This window comes from Myotis brandtii, unplaced genomic scaffold (assembly GCF_000412655.1).
Source record: "Myotis brandtii unplaced genomic scaffold, ASM41265v1 scaffold720, whole genome shotgun sequence".
Classification (NCBI taxonomy): domain Eukaryota; kingdom Metazoa; phylum Chordata; class Mammalia; order Chiroptera; family Vespertilionidae; genus Myotis; species Myotis brandtii.
This window is the reverse complement of record NW_005370839.1, coordinates 159,753-173,228: the sequence shown is the minus strand read 5'-3', so window position 1 is coordinate 173,228 and position 13,476 is coordinate 159,753. Positions and strand designations below refer to the sequence as shown.

The window sequence follows — 13,476 nt, the reverse complement described above, 5'->3', positions numbered from 1 at the left end:
TTTCCCTTTATCTCTGAAATCAATAAAAAATATTTTTTAAAAAAATTTAAAATGACTTTCCTTTTGCGCCCAGCACGGTGACTGTTGCCTCCTCTCCCAAACCCCGCCAGGGCCTTGGGCCCTGGGCCGAGACAGGGAAGTGGGATGGGTGGTGGCGAACTCGGCTCCTTTCCCAGAGGGGGGGCGTGGGTGGGCTCCCTCCTCCCCTTTTTTTCCACCCCCTCCGAGGAGCCAGGTTGACCAGCACTCCCAAAACCGCTGGCACAGGGTGGTGGTAGGGACTGATAGTTGCCAGGTCAACCAGATGGCCGGGCCCGGGCTTAGTCTCCAGCGGTAGTGGGGACCATAAGAGACAGGGTCGACCAGATGGCTGGGCCGGAATTTGTCTCTAGTGGCAGGTCAGAGTGATTGGGTTGACCAGTTGTCTGTGGAGATGAGAGACTGGCAATTGAGTGGGGATGAGGGGGGCGCGGGTGCTAGGGGTGGGGGCAGGACCAGGCCGAAGAGCAAATAAATGTGGACAGAATTTTTTTAAAAAATTAGCCCTGACTGGTTTGGCTCAGTGGATAGAGTGTCAGCCTGTGGACTGAAGGGTCCCAAGTTCGATTCCAGTCAAGGGCATATACCTTGGTTGCGGGCACATCCCCAGTAGGGAATGTGCAGGAGGCAGCTGAATTGATGTTTCTCTCTCATCAATGTTTATAACTCTCTATCCCTCTCCCTTCCTCTCTGTAAAAAATCAATAAAATATATTTTTTTAAAAATTAAACTGCCTTTTGACCCAGGGATTCCACTTCTGGGAATACATCCAAAGAAACCTGAAACACTTATTTGAAAGAATATATGCACCTTTGTGTTCACTACAGCATTATTTACAACTAGAGGCCCAGTGCACAAAATTCATGCACTGGGAGAGGGAGGGTCCCTCAGCCCGGCCTGCACCCTCTCGCAGTCAGGGACACCTCAGGGGATGTCTGCCCACTGGGGGGATTGGGCCTAAGCTGGCAGTCAGACATCCCTCTCACAGTCTGGGTCTCTCACAGTCTGGGACCCCTCGCTTCTTACTGCCCACCTACAGCGGAGGCAGGAGAGGCTCCCGCCACTGCTGCTGCATTCGCCAGCCATGAGCCTGGCTTCTAGCTGAGCAGCGCTCCTCCTGTGGGAGCGCACTGACCACCAGGGGGCAGTTCCTGCATTGAGCATTGGCCACTGGTCGTCAGTGCATGTCATAGCGATTGGTCTTTCCACCATTCGGTCGATTTGCATATTAGGGTTTTATTATATAGGGTAGGCAAGATTTAGAAGCAGCCTAAATGTCCATCAGTAGATGAGTGGATAAAAAAGCTGTGGTCCATTTACACCATGGAATACCACTGAGCTGTTAAAAAAAAAATGAAATCTTACCTTTTGTGACAGCGTAGATGAGCCTAGGGATTATTATGCTAACTGAAAGAAGCCAGTCAGAGAAAGACAAGTACCATAAGATTTCACTTATATGTGGAATCTAATGAACAAAATAGAAAGACTCATAGATAAAGAGAACAGACTGACAGCTGTCAGAGGTGAGGGGGTTGGCGGGTTGAGTGAAAATGGTGAAGGAATTAAGCGAAGAAAAGAAACTCATAGACCTAGACAACAGTATGGTGATTGCCAGAGGGAAAGGGGAGGTGGAGGAGGTAGGAGAGGGCAAAGGGGGAATAAATGGAGACGAAGGAGACTTGACTTGGGTTGGTGAACACACAATACCATATACAGATGATGTATTACTGTCCACCTGAAACTTACTAGTATATAATTTTATTAACCAACGTCACCCTAATAAATTCAATTAAATGTTTTTTAAATATATGTACCCCTAAAAATGATATGTACCCGTATGTTCATTACAGCACTATTTACAATAGCCAAGACATGAAACAACCTAAGCGTCCATTGACAGGTGAATAAAGATGACATGGTATGTATATGTATGTGTATATGTATACAGGGTGGGGTAAAAGTAAGTTTACAGTTGTGAGTACACAAAACACAGTTTATTCTTATATTCTTATTTATTAATTATATTTTTCCATATAAACAACTGTAAACCTACTTCTGCCCCACCCTATATGCATATGTGTGCATATACAATTGCATTGTCTATGCACATGCGCACGCACACATACATACAATGAAATACTATTCAGACATAAACAAAGATTTTAAAATATTGTGTGTGATGGCAACACGGATAGATCTTGAGAGTACTACGCTAAGTAAAATAAGTCAGATCAAAAAGAACAAAAAATATTATTGCACTCATATGTGGAATATAAAACAAAAAGGAACTAGCAAAACAAACTCATAGATACAGTAACAGAATCGTGATCACCAGCGGAAGAAGAGAGTGGGGAGGGCAACTTTGGTAAAGGGAGCCAAATATGTGGTGACAGAAAGAAACTAGACTCTGGGCGCTGAGCACACAACAGGATGGACAGATAGCAAATGGTAATGTTGTACAACTGAAAGTTATATCATGTTATTAGCCAATGTTACCCCAATAAATTGAATCTTCAAAAAATCTAATTTGAGCCCAGCCGGAGTGGCTCAGTGGTTGAGCATCGACCTATGAACCAGAAGGTCATGGTTCAATTCCCAGTCAGGGCACATGCCCGGGTTGCAGGCTCCATCCCCAATAAAGGGCCTGCAGGAGGCAGCTGATCAACAATTCTCTCTCATCATTGATGTTTCTATCTCTCTCTCCCTCTCTCTTCTTCTCTGAAATCAATACAAATACATATTTTTAAAAATCTAAATTGAGACCAGAGAACTAAAAATGTCTTGTTTGGGTGGATGTTTGCTGTCGTGATAATGATGAAATCTAAAACCCATGGACCCATTGTAGCATCACTTCTCCCTCAGAAGTGTCTGAGGATGGTGGTTCCCTCAAACCCAAGCGCCCGCGTTTGAAGACATCCATGAAGACAGTGAAGGCATGCTTTCCAAAGTGTGTAGCCCTTTAATGTATTTGTTCTTCTAAGCATTACCAGGTGGGGTGGAAATTTCAAGGATGGGGGATTGAGGTCTTGGGCACAAACAGCAGGTCCCCACTGACTCACTTTCCACAGTGACTTTGCTAGAACACTGTGGAGGAGCAGCTAGGAACTCACAGCACCCACCGCCCTAATGGCCAGTTTGCAGGACTGGCTGTGCCCAAAGGAGATGACGCCAGGGTGCTCCCTGTCAGACGAACACACCTTTCAGCATCAGCTCATCTCTGTTCCAAGGTTTACTGCAAATGGTCAGCTGCGGCTTCCTCTCTTCCACAGCCTTCAGCAGACACTGCGTTTCCGCCTCAAATGCATCTTTGTCCAGCCTGGGGAGATAGACATAATTGCCCTCTCTGCACCCCAATGCCACCCTCCCCTAGACACGACTGGGGGACTTGCACGGAAGGTGAGAAGTGAAGCCAGACTCATGGATACATAGAATAGACTGACAGCTGTCAGAGGGGAGTGGGTTGGGGGCTGAGTGAAGGGTGAAGGGATTAAGCAAAAAAGGGGAAAAAAAAGAAGAGAAAGACTCATGGGCACAGTCAACAGTGTGGTCATTGCCAGAGGGAAAGGGGTTGGGGGAGGTTGATGAGGGTAAAGGGGGGATAAATGGTGATGGAAGGAGACTTGACTTGGGGTGGTAAACACACAATCTTACCTAAAAATAGACAAACATGTAAATGAACCATCCCTCCACTACACTCACCAGCCAATCAGGAGAGTATGCAAATTAACCCAACAAAGATGGTGGTTAATTTGCATACATGGGGGCAAAGGGGCAGAGTGAAGACTGAAGGCTCTGGCTGGAATGAAGGCCTGGGTCCCAGGTGCCGGAGGAAAACCAATGCCGGCAGCCAGGGGAAGGGAAGACCTATTGCATAAATCTCTTCGTGCAATGGGCCTCTAGTCTATATATATAAAAGCCTAAGTGACCATTCAATCGTTCGACTGTTCGACCAGTAGCTCTAATGCACATTGACCACCAGGGGGCAGACACTCAATGCACAGGCATGGAAACATGAAACAGACTGATGAATCTCAGAGGGAAGTGGGGAGGGTGGGAAGAGATTAACCAAAGATCTTATATACATACTAGAGGCCCAGTGCATGGATTTGTGCACCGGTGGGGTCCCTTGATCTGGCCTGTGGGAATAGGGCCGAAACTAGCAGTCCGACATCCCCCAAGGGGTCCCAGATTACGAGAGGGCACAGGCCAGGCCAAGGGACCCCACCAGTGCACGAATCCATGCACTGGGCCCCTAGTACAATATGAAAATGAAGTATTGTAGAATTATATGCCTGAAACCTGTATGATTTTATTAACCAATGTCACTGCCCAATAAATTAAGTATTTTAAAAAAGTAATTTTTTTAAAGAGAAAGCACACACCTTTCCTGTAGAATAGCTATATGAACAGTAGTGAAGTGAACCATTTTGTTCATCCATCGGCCTAGCATCTGGAAAGGAGTCAAGTATTTTCTCTACAGGTGTCCATTATGTCCACTCTAAACGCAGATACAATGTTCGGAACAATAGTAAGTGCTACTCTTGATTCAGGAACAAATTTCTGAGTCAAGAACCCTGCTCAGCTATCTATAGAACCCCTCCTATCTCTGAGCTGGGATTGCATCTTTTGGGGCAGCATAAGTAGAAGATGGTATGTCTAGCAAAAAAAGTGCTTCTCACCTGGGGCAATTTTGCCTCTGAGGGGACATCTGCCAATGTCTGGAGACATTTTTTTTAAACTTCAGGGAATTAATGGGATAGCCAGTCTTTTTTAAATTAATTCACTTTTGTTGAAATGTGATTGACATATAACATCGTATAAGTTTAAGGTGTGCAATGGGTTGGTTCAATGTATCTGTAGTATATTGCAATATGATAATCTCCATTACATCATATAATTATAATTTTTCTTAGTGAGAACAAATAAGATCTAGTCTCTTGCCCTAGCTGGTTTGGCTCAGTCGATTGACATATAACATCGTATAAGTTTAAGGTGTGCAACGGGTTGGTTCAATATATCTGTAGTATATTGCAATATGATAATCTCCATCACATCATATAATAATAATTTTTCTTGGTGAGAACAAATAATATCTAGTCTCTTGCCCTAGCTGGTTTGGCTCAGTGGATAGAGCATCATCCTGTGGACTGAAGAGTCCAAGGTTTGATTCTGGTCAGTGCACATGCTCGGGATGTGGGCTCGATCCCCAGTGGGATGCATGTAGGAGATAGCTGATCAATGATTCTCTCTCATCGTGGATGTTTCTATCTCTCCATCTCCCTTCCTCTCTGAAAGCAATAACAATAAATATATTTGAAAATGGGAACTTCAAAGTTGTTAAGAGACTAGATCTTTTTTTAATATATTTTTTATTGATTTCAGAGAGGAAGGGAGAGGGAGAAAGATATAGAAACATCAATGATGAGAGACAATCATTGATCGGCTGCCTCCTGCACGTGTCCCGTCCCCCCCCCCCACTGGGGATCGAGCCCACAACCCAGGCATGTGCCCTGACCAGGAATGGAACCATGACCTCTAGGTTCATAGGTGGACACTCAACCACTGAGCCACACTGGCCCCGCTAAAGTTTCCATTTTTTATCATCACAACTGGAGAGAGGTGCTATGGGCATGCGACGTGCAGGTAGACACCAGGGATGCTGTTCAACACTCTGCAATGCAGCCAAGAGCTCTGCAGCCCCCGCGTCCATTGTACCGAGGCTCAGCAGACCTGCCCCGGAGATGAATGTCACTCTGAGATCACTCACCACCAAGACAAGCGTCCACTCACCCGAGCAGCTGCAGTGCACAGTCCTGGTGGCCCAAGGCTTCACACAGCACCACCATCCCATCGTGGTCCAAGCTGTTCCATTCCAGGTTCAGGCCCCTCAGTGATTTGCAGATGGTGAGAGCCGAGGCCAGGTCCTCACAGCAGGCAGTGGTGAGCTCACAGAGCTCCAGCCTGCCACAGAGAAGCACACCAGAGAAACCACCCGGCTTTGGCTGGGCTGGAAGGCACGCTATTGTGAAATGCCAGTTTCACGCGTCTGAGCAGGAGACTTGATGGTCTAGACCAGTGGTTCTCAACTGGGACCATTGTGTCCCCTGGAGGACACGTGGCAATGTCAGGAGACATTCGACACACCTGGGGATGCTACTGGCAGCTGGTGGGTAGAAAGAAGCCAGGGACGCAGCCAAACATCCTACAGTGCACAGGACAGTCCCCTCTCCCCGTCACAACAAAGAACAATCTAGTCCCAAATGTCAATACGTAGTGCCAAGGACAGCACTTTACTTAGACAGTTCCAGACCCACTTGTTTTTGAAACTGCTTCCCTTCAGTCCTGGGAATCCTCCAGCTGTTCCTATTCTTGAAACAGGGAAGCTTTCCCACAAAGACCATCAGTACACACTCACCCAAGATTCTCCAGTTTACAGTTAGGGTGCTTCAATGCCCCACATAACTGTTTGACACCAGCATCTTGTATTTTATTTTCCCCGAGTTTCAGAGTCTTCAGTTTTTCGTTGCTAATAAGAACAGTAGAGAGGTCCTCACAGCAAACAGGAGTGAGGTAACAACCCACCAACCTGAGGGGGGGGATACACACATAAACAGACACAATCATGAGGTCCAGGCTTGAATGCCTCAGCTTACTTTCACTTATTGCTATGAAGGATGAAATGCCCGAGCGCTTCCGAGATGATGATGATGACAGTGATGACGCAGGAGATGGTGATGATGATGATAGTGATGATGGTGGTGGTGATGATGGTGGTGGTGGTGGTGATGACGATGATAATAGTGATGATGATAGTGAAGATTATGGTGATGGTAGTAGTGATGATATGGTCATGGTGGTCATGGTGATTGTGATGATGGTGATGATAGTGATGGTGATTGTGATGATGATTAATGATAATAGTGATGATGGTGGAGGTTGTAATGATGATGATGGTGATGCTGGAAGTGATATGGAGATGATGATGGTGGTGGTGGTGATGGTGATGATGGTGGTAGTGATGGTGATGATAATAGTAATGATGGTGGTGATGGTGATGATAATAGTGGTGATGATGCTGGAGATGATGATGGTGGGGAAGATTATGGTGATGGTGGTAGTGATAATGGTCACGGTGGTCATGGTGATTGTGATGATAGTGATGGTGATTGTGGTGATGATTATAATGATAATGGTGGTGATGGTGGTGGTGGTGGGGTGATGGTGGTAGTGATAATGGTCACGGTGGTCATGGAGATTGTGATGATAGTGATGGTGATTGTGGTGATGATGGTGATGATGGTGGTGATGGTGGTGGTGGTGATGATAATAGTGATGATGCTGGAGATGATGATGATGAAGGTTATGGTGATGGTGATAGTGATGATAACAGTCACTAGTGATGATAATGATTGTGGTGACTGTGGTGATGGTGATGATGGGGGGTGGTGATTGTTGTGATGATGAAGATCCTACAACTTCTCAGTTCCATCTCTTCGGCCCAGCACTCTGGGCTCCCTGAAATTCTCCTGCCCTCATGGCCTCTCTGCCCGGGGGCCTCTGCTGTTAGTGTTCTCATTGGTGGGAATGCTCTTGGCTCAAATACTAGCAAGGCTACTCCTCACGCCCTTCAAATCTCTCCACGAATGGCACCTTTTGGTGAGGACTGCCCTGAATACTTTACATAGTATCATGTCCCAGTCTCCTCACTGCATTTAAGCTCATGCTTCTCCACAGTACTCATCACCTGCTAACATACATGTGTCTATATACACATGCACACATATACACACACATGTGCATAAGTCTGACATGTATACCTGCATGAGTGAGTGTCTATGGGCATGCATATATAGGCACACATACATACACACTTATGTGTAATACATCTGATACATGCATGTGTATGTGTGTATTGCTGTGTGTACACTTATCTGTGGTTCTCAAGCAAAGATGATTTTTGCTCATGCCCCTCCCAGGGGACATTGGGCAATGCCTGGAGACATTTTTGGTTGCCACACTAGGACACAGGGTGCTACCAACATCCCTGTTCGGTTAAAACATCCTACAAAGCACAGGACAGCACTCCCATGACAAAGAATGATCTGGGCCAGATGTCAACCATGCCAAGACTGAGAACCCACCATATATACACAAATATACACTTACTTGCAGCCTCACACTCACATGTGTGTGTATGTACACACACCTATGTGTGCATATGAAATTCCATAAAATCGACTTCTATAGAAACAGGGCTGATGGAGTGTTTCAGTTACCATGTTCCTCATCTACCCACAGGAGGAATGAATGCTCCCATGAGGTGTCTCCTACTGTTATCAATCATGCACTGGTCATGGGCAAATCATCGGTAATGTTTCTGTATGTGCATCATTCCCACTCGGTGCCTCAATTCTTTCAGGTGGGCAATATACTTATCCTCATGGGGAGAGGGGCGGCGCCCTCACACGTTCACCCAACGAGTGTAGGGCACAGAGGGCCCCGAGACCCAACTACAGAGGAGCATGTCTCAAAATTCCAGGAGCCCTTTAATTAAGACACACACGCATCAACACACCACTGGCATTCCTAGAAGTACCAAGTGGGGTCAACACTTAGCCTTGTTTTTTTTCCCAGCAGACCCCACGCTTTCCCTCCTTCCTGTGTCCTTTGCAGGATAGGACTCCAGCATCAAAAACCACCTGACATTTGAGTCAATTGTAGCCAGACCTACCACAGCTGCTGTAAGTTGCAGCTTGGCTGCCTCAATGCTTCACAGAGAAGCTTCACTCCACTGTCTTCCAGGAAATTGGACCCCAGATCAAGAAGGGACAGAGTGGTGCTCCGCACGAGGGCCTGGGCGATGTAGTCACAGGCGTCAGAGGTGAGGCAGCAGTATGTCAGTCTGCAGAGAGACGAGCACACACACACGCACTGTCAGCCTGCTTACGCTGCATGCGGTAACAGTTTCCTGAAGGCACATGCAAGATCTTTACCGTTCCTCGTACCCAGCGCTCACTTGAGTAAACATAAGAGGATTAAAATGTGTAGCAGTTGCCCTGGCTGGTGTGCTCCATTGGTTGGAGCATTGTCCCATACACCAAAAGGTCGCAGGTTCAATTCTTGGTCAGGGCACATATAAGAGTCAACCAACCAGTGAATGCATCAGTAAGTGGGACAACAAACAGATGTCTCTCTCTCTCTCTCTCTCTCTCTCTCTCTCTCTCAAATCAATAAATTAATTAAATAGTTTGGTTTTGATGTTTACTATCCCTGGAATTTATTTATATATATATATATATATTTTATTGATTTTTTTACAGAGAGGAAGGGAGAGAGATAGAGAGTTAGAAACATTGATGAGAGAGAAACATCGATCAGCTGCCTCCTGCACATCTCCTACTGGGGATGTGCCCGCAACCCAGGCACATGCCCTTGACCGGAATCGAACCTGGGACCCTTCAGTCCGCAGACGGATGCTCTATCCACTGAGCCAAACCGGTTTCGGCTGGAATTTATTTTTTTAATATATTTTTATTGATTTCAGAAAGGAAGGGAGAGGAAGAGAGAGATAGAAACATCAATGATGAGAGAGAACCATTGATGGGCTGCCTCCTGCACGCCCCTCACTGGGGGTTGAGCCCACAACCCAAGCATGTGCCCTTGACCGGAGTCGAACCTGGGACCCTTTAGTCTGCAGGCCAACACTCTATCCACCGAGCCACACCAGCTAGGGCCCTGGAATTTATTTTACTGTTAAATTTCTTTCACAATCTAAAAAAATCATCTCATCCCTGACCAGTTTGGCTCAGTGAATAGAGCATCAACCTGTGGACTAAAGGGTCCTGGGTTCAATTCCGGTCAAGGGCACGTACTTCGGTTGCAGGCTTGATCCTTGGCCCTTGTCGGGAGGCAACTAATCGATGTGTCTCTCTTACATTGATATTTATCTCTCTCTCTCTCACCTCTCTTCTACTCTGTAATTATCAGTCAATAAAATTAATTTTAAATAAATAAATAAGTCATATCAGTAACAATATTCCAGTCCTCCTCTATTTTAAATGCCACTGTGTGTGTGCACAACGCATATGTCTGTACACACCTGCACACCTGAATGTGTGCGCACACACACAAATAAAAGTTGGGTGTATTTTTTACCCTCACCTGAGGATATGTTTATTGATTTGGGGGTGGGGGAGGAGGAGAGAGAAAGAGAGAGGCATCAATGTGAAAGAGAAACATCCATCGGTTGCTTCTGGTATGTGCAATGAATGAGTGAGGATGGAAACACAGCCTGGGTACGTGCCCTGACCGGAATCAAACCTGCAACCTTTTGGGACAAACCAACCAATGGAGCCACAAGCCACGGCAAATAGAAGGCCTGCTTCTGGAGGCCCCTCTGCTCCCATAGACGTGACTGCCCCTGCACCAGCCCCCACTTCAGGCGGCACCGCATTTTTCTGATTTAACACCAAGTTTCCTGTGGCCCCACAGGCAAACCAAGTCTGCACTCTGCTGCCCTCCCTACCGAGCCCCAGCAGAGGGAGCGGTCCCCTCGTACATGAGCAGGGGGAAGGTCACAACACGGGACTTGCGAAGCCCTGCCCCTGAAAGGAATCCAATAAACACCTTTTTGTTTTATTTTTTTAATACGTTTTTATTTCTTTTTTTAAGAGAGAGAGGAAGGGAGAGGGAGAGAGAAACACCGATGATAGACATCAATGGGCTGCCTCCGGCACGCCCCCTACTGGGGATGGAGCCCTGACCTGGACTCTAACACGCCACCTTTCGGTAAGCAGGTCAGGGCGCTCAATGGAGCCACACTGGCCGGAGCTGAATCCCTTTTTCTTTCCCTTTCTTTTTTTCCTTTTGTTAATCCTCACCCAAGAATATTTTTGCCAATAATTTTTAGAGAATGGGAGGGACACAGAGAGAGAGAAAGAGAGAAAGACAGAGAGACAAACACGGATGTGAGAGAGACACATCCACTGGTTGCCTCCTGCATGTGCCACACCCACCCTGACCTGGGTGGGGGATCAAACCTGCAATCCACGTATGTGCCCTGGACCAGGAATCGAACCCGTGACCCTTCGGTGCACCAGCAGACACTCCAGCAGTTGAGCAACACCTGCCAGGGCTGAATCCTTTTTTTGTCCCAACCGCCGCCTCCGCCAGAGACTGTCTGGGCCGAGCCATCTGGTCGACCCCATCTCTTGTGGTCCCAACCGCCGCCTCCGCCAGAGACTGTCTGGGCCGAGCCATCTGGTCGACCCCATCTCTTGTGGTCCCAACCGCCGCCTCCGCCAGAGACTGTCTGGGCCGAGCCATCTGGTCGACCCCATCTCTTGTGGTCCCAACCGCCGCCTCCGCCAGAGACTGTCTGGGCCGAGCCATCTGGTCGACCCCATCTCTTGTGGTCCCAACCGCCGCCTCCGCCAGAGACTGTCTGGGCCGAGCCATCTGGTCGACCCCATCTCTTGTGGTCCCAACCGCCGCCTCCGCCAGAGACTGTCTGGGCCGAGCCATCTGGTCGACCCCATCTCTTGTGGTCCCAACCGCCGCCTCCGCCAGAGACTGTCTGGGCCGGGCCATCTGATCGACCCCGTCTCTTGCGGTCCCAACCGCCGCCACCGCCGCCGCCACCGCCAGAGACTGTCTGGGCCGGGCCATCTGGTCGACCCGGAGCCACCACGCAACCTTCTGTCTCTGCAGCCGCCCTGCCCTGCGCCAGCGGTTTTGGGAGGCTGGTCGACCAAGCTTCTCAGAGGGGGAGGAGCCGGCCCTCAGCCCCCCTCGGTCAGGGACCGAGTCCACCGCCACCCACCCCCACTTCCTAGTCCCAGCCCAGGGCCAAAAGGCCCTGCGGCGGGGTTCGGAGAGGAGGCGACTGGTCGCCATGATGGGGCGCAAAAGGAAGGAAGGAAGGGTCGCTAATGCCACCATGGGCTCCAGGGGAGCGGTGTCCCCCTTCCTTCCCTAGGCTGCTGCGTGCCCCCACCGTAGGGCGCGGGCTACTGTCCCCTCCCCACTTCCCTCCTCCTCCCCAAGGAAAGAGGCCAGAAGCGAGACAAACCCTTGTGTGGAGGGCTGACTTTCAATAGATCACAGCGAGGGAGCTGCTCTGCTACTTACAAAACCCCCACCCAGAAGCAGGTCAACTGCGAATGGTTTAGCACCAGGCTCCCCACAAATGTGCATTGCGTGAAGAACGGAGGGGGCGGACCCCTTTCCAGCCGCACCCCATTTCCCAGGACCAAGGGCTCTCCGCACCAGACCTACCAGATGCGCAGAGGGAGCGAGACTGCCCGCCGGCAGGGACCGGCTATCTGAGGGCAACCGAGGCCCGAGGTGCAGCCTTATGGTTCTGTCTGGGCGGGATTCTGATTTAGAAGCTTCCGTCATAATCCCACAGATGGTAGCTTCGCCCCATGGGCTCCTCAGCCAAGCACATCCACCAACTGAACCTCCGGTTCCTCTCCTACTGAGCAGGATTACCATGGCAACAACACATCCTCAGGAGGTTGAATCTAACCCATCTCACGTTCCCTCTTAGTGGGTGAGCAATCCCACACGTGAGGAATTCTGCTTCACAATGATGGGAATGATGGGAAGAGCCCACAGTGAAGGATGAGAAAGCGACGTCGCTATGAACGCTTGGCCACCACAAGCCAGTTATTCCTGTGGTGACTTTTCTGACACCTCCTGCTTCTAACCCAGAAGGTCAGAAGGATCGTGAGGCCCCGTTTTCACGGTCTGTATTCGTACTGAAAATCAAGATCAAGCGAGCTTTTGCCCTTCTGCACCGCGGGAGGTTTCTGTCCTCCTGAGCTCGCCTTAGGACACCTACGTTCCTGTGTGACAGGTGTATCACCCCAGTCACACTCCCCACCTGGCACTGTCCCCCCCAGTGGTGGTATTTCACTGGCTGACCCCACCCCCTCGCAGAGATGGAGGGGCGCCAGGCCTCCCACTTATTCTACACCTCTCATGTCTCTTCACCTGCCAGACTAGAGTCAAGCTCAACAGGGTCTTCTTTCCCCGCTGATTCCGCCAACCCTTGGCTGTGGTTTGGCTGGATAGGAGGTAGGGACAGTGGGAATCTCGTTCATCCATTCATGCGCATCACTAATTAGATGAGGAGGCATTTGGCTACCTTAAGAGAGTCATAGTTACTCCCCGTTTACCCGCGCTTCATTGAATGTCTTCACTTCACAATCAGAGCCCTGGGCAGAAATCACATCGTGTCAGCACCCGCTGGGCCTTCGCGATGCATTGTTTTAATTCAACAGTCACCAGTTCTAAGTGGGCTGCTAGGCGCCGGCCCAGTGCAGCCGGGTGGGGGAGAGGGGGGTGCGGTCCTGGCGTGGGAGACAAGCGCGCGCCTGGAGTCGAGTGGAGGTGCAACCCCTTCTCCACACCACCCCAGGGGCAGGGGAGACG

General features: G+C 49.0%; 1 protein-coding gene across 1 annotated transcript in view; it reads right to left on the bottom strand.

The window, feature by feature from the left end:
- Positions 1-3,222: 3,222 nt before the first annotated feature.
- The window catches only part of NLRP9 (NLR family, pyrin domain containing 9), a 22,883-nt gene continuing 12,629 nt past the window's right edge, over positions 3,223-13,476 (bottom strand). Inside the window, exons 7-10 of the mRNA XM_005882461.1 lie at positions 8,771-8,941; positions 6,455-6,625; positions 5,830-6,000; positions 3,223-3,355 (exon numbers count right to left, since the gene is read on the bottom strand). Coding sequence (XP_005882523.1) covers positions 3,223-3,355; positions 5,830-6,000; positions 6,455-6,625; positions 8,771-8,941 — 646 coding nt within the window. The remainder of the gene's footprint in view (positions 3,356-5,829; positions 6,001-6,454; positions 6,626-8,770; positions 8,942-13,476) is intronic.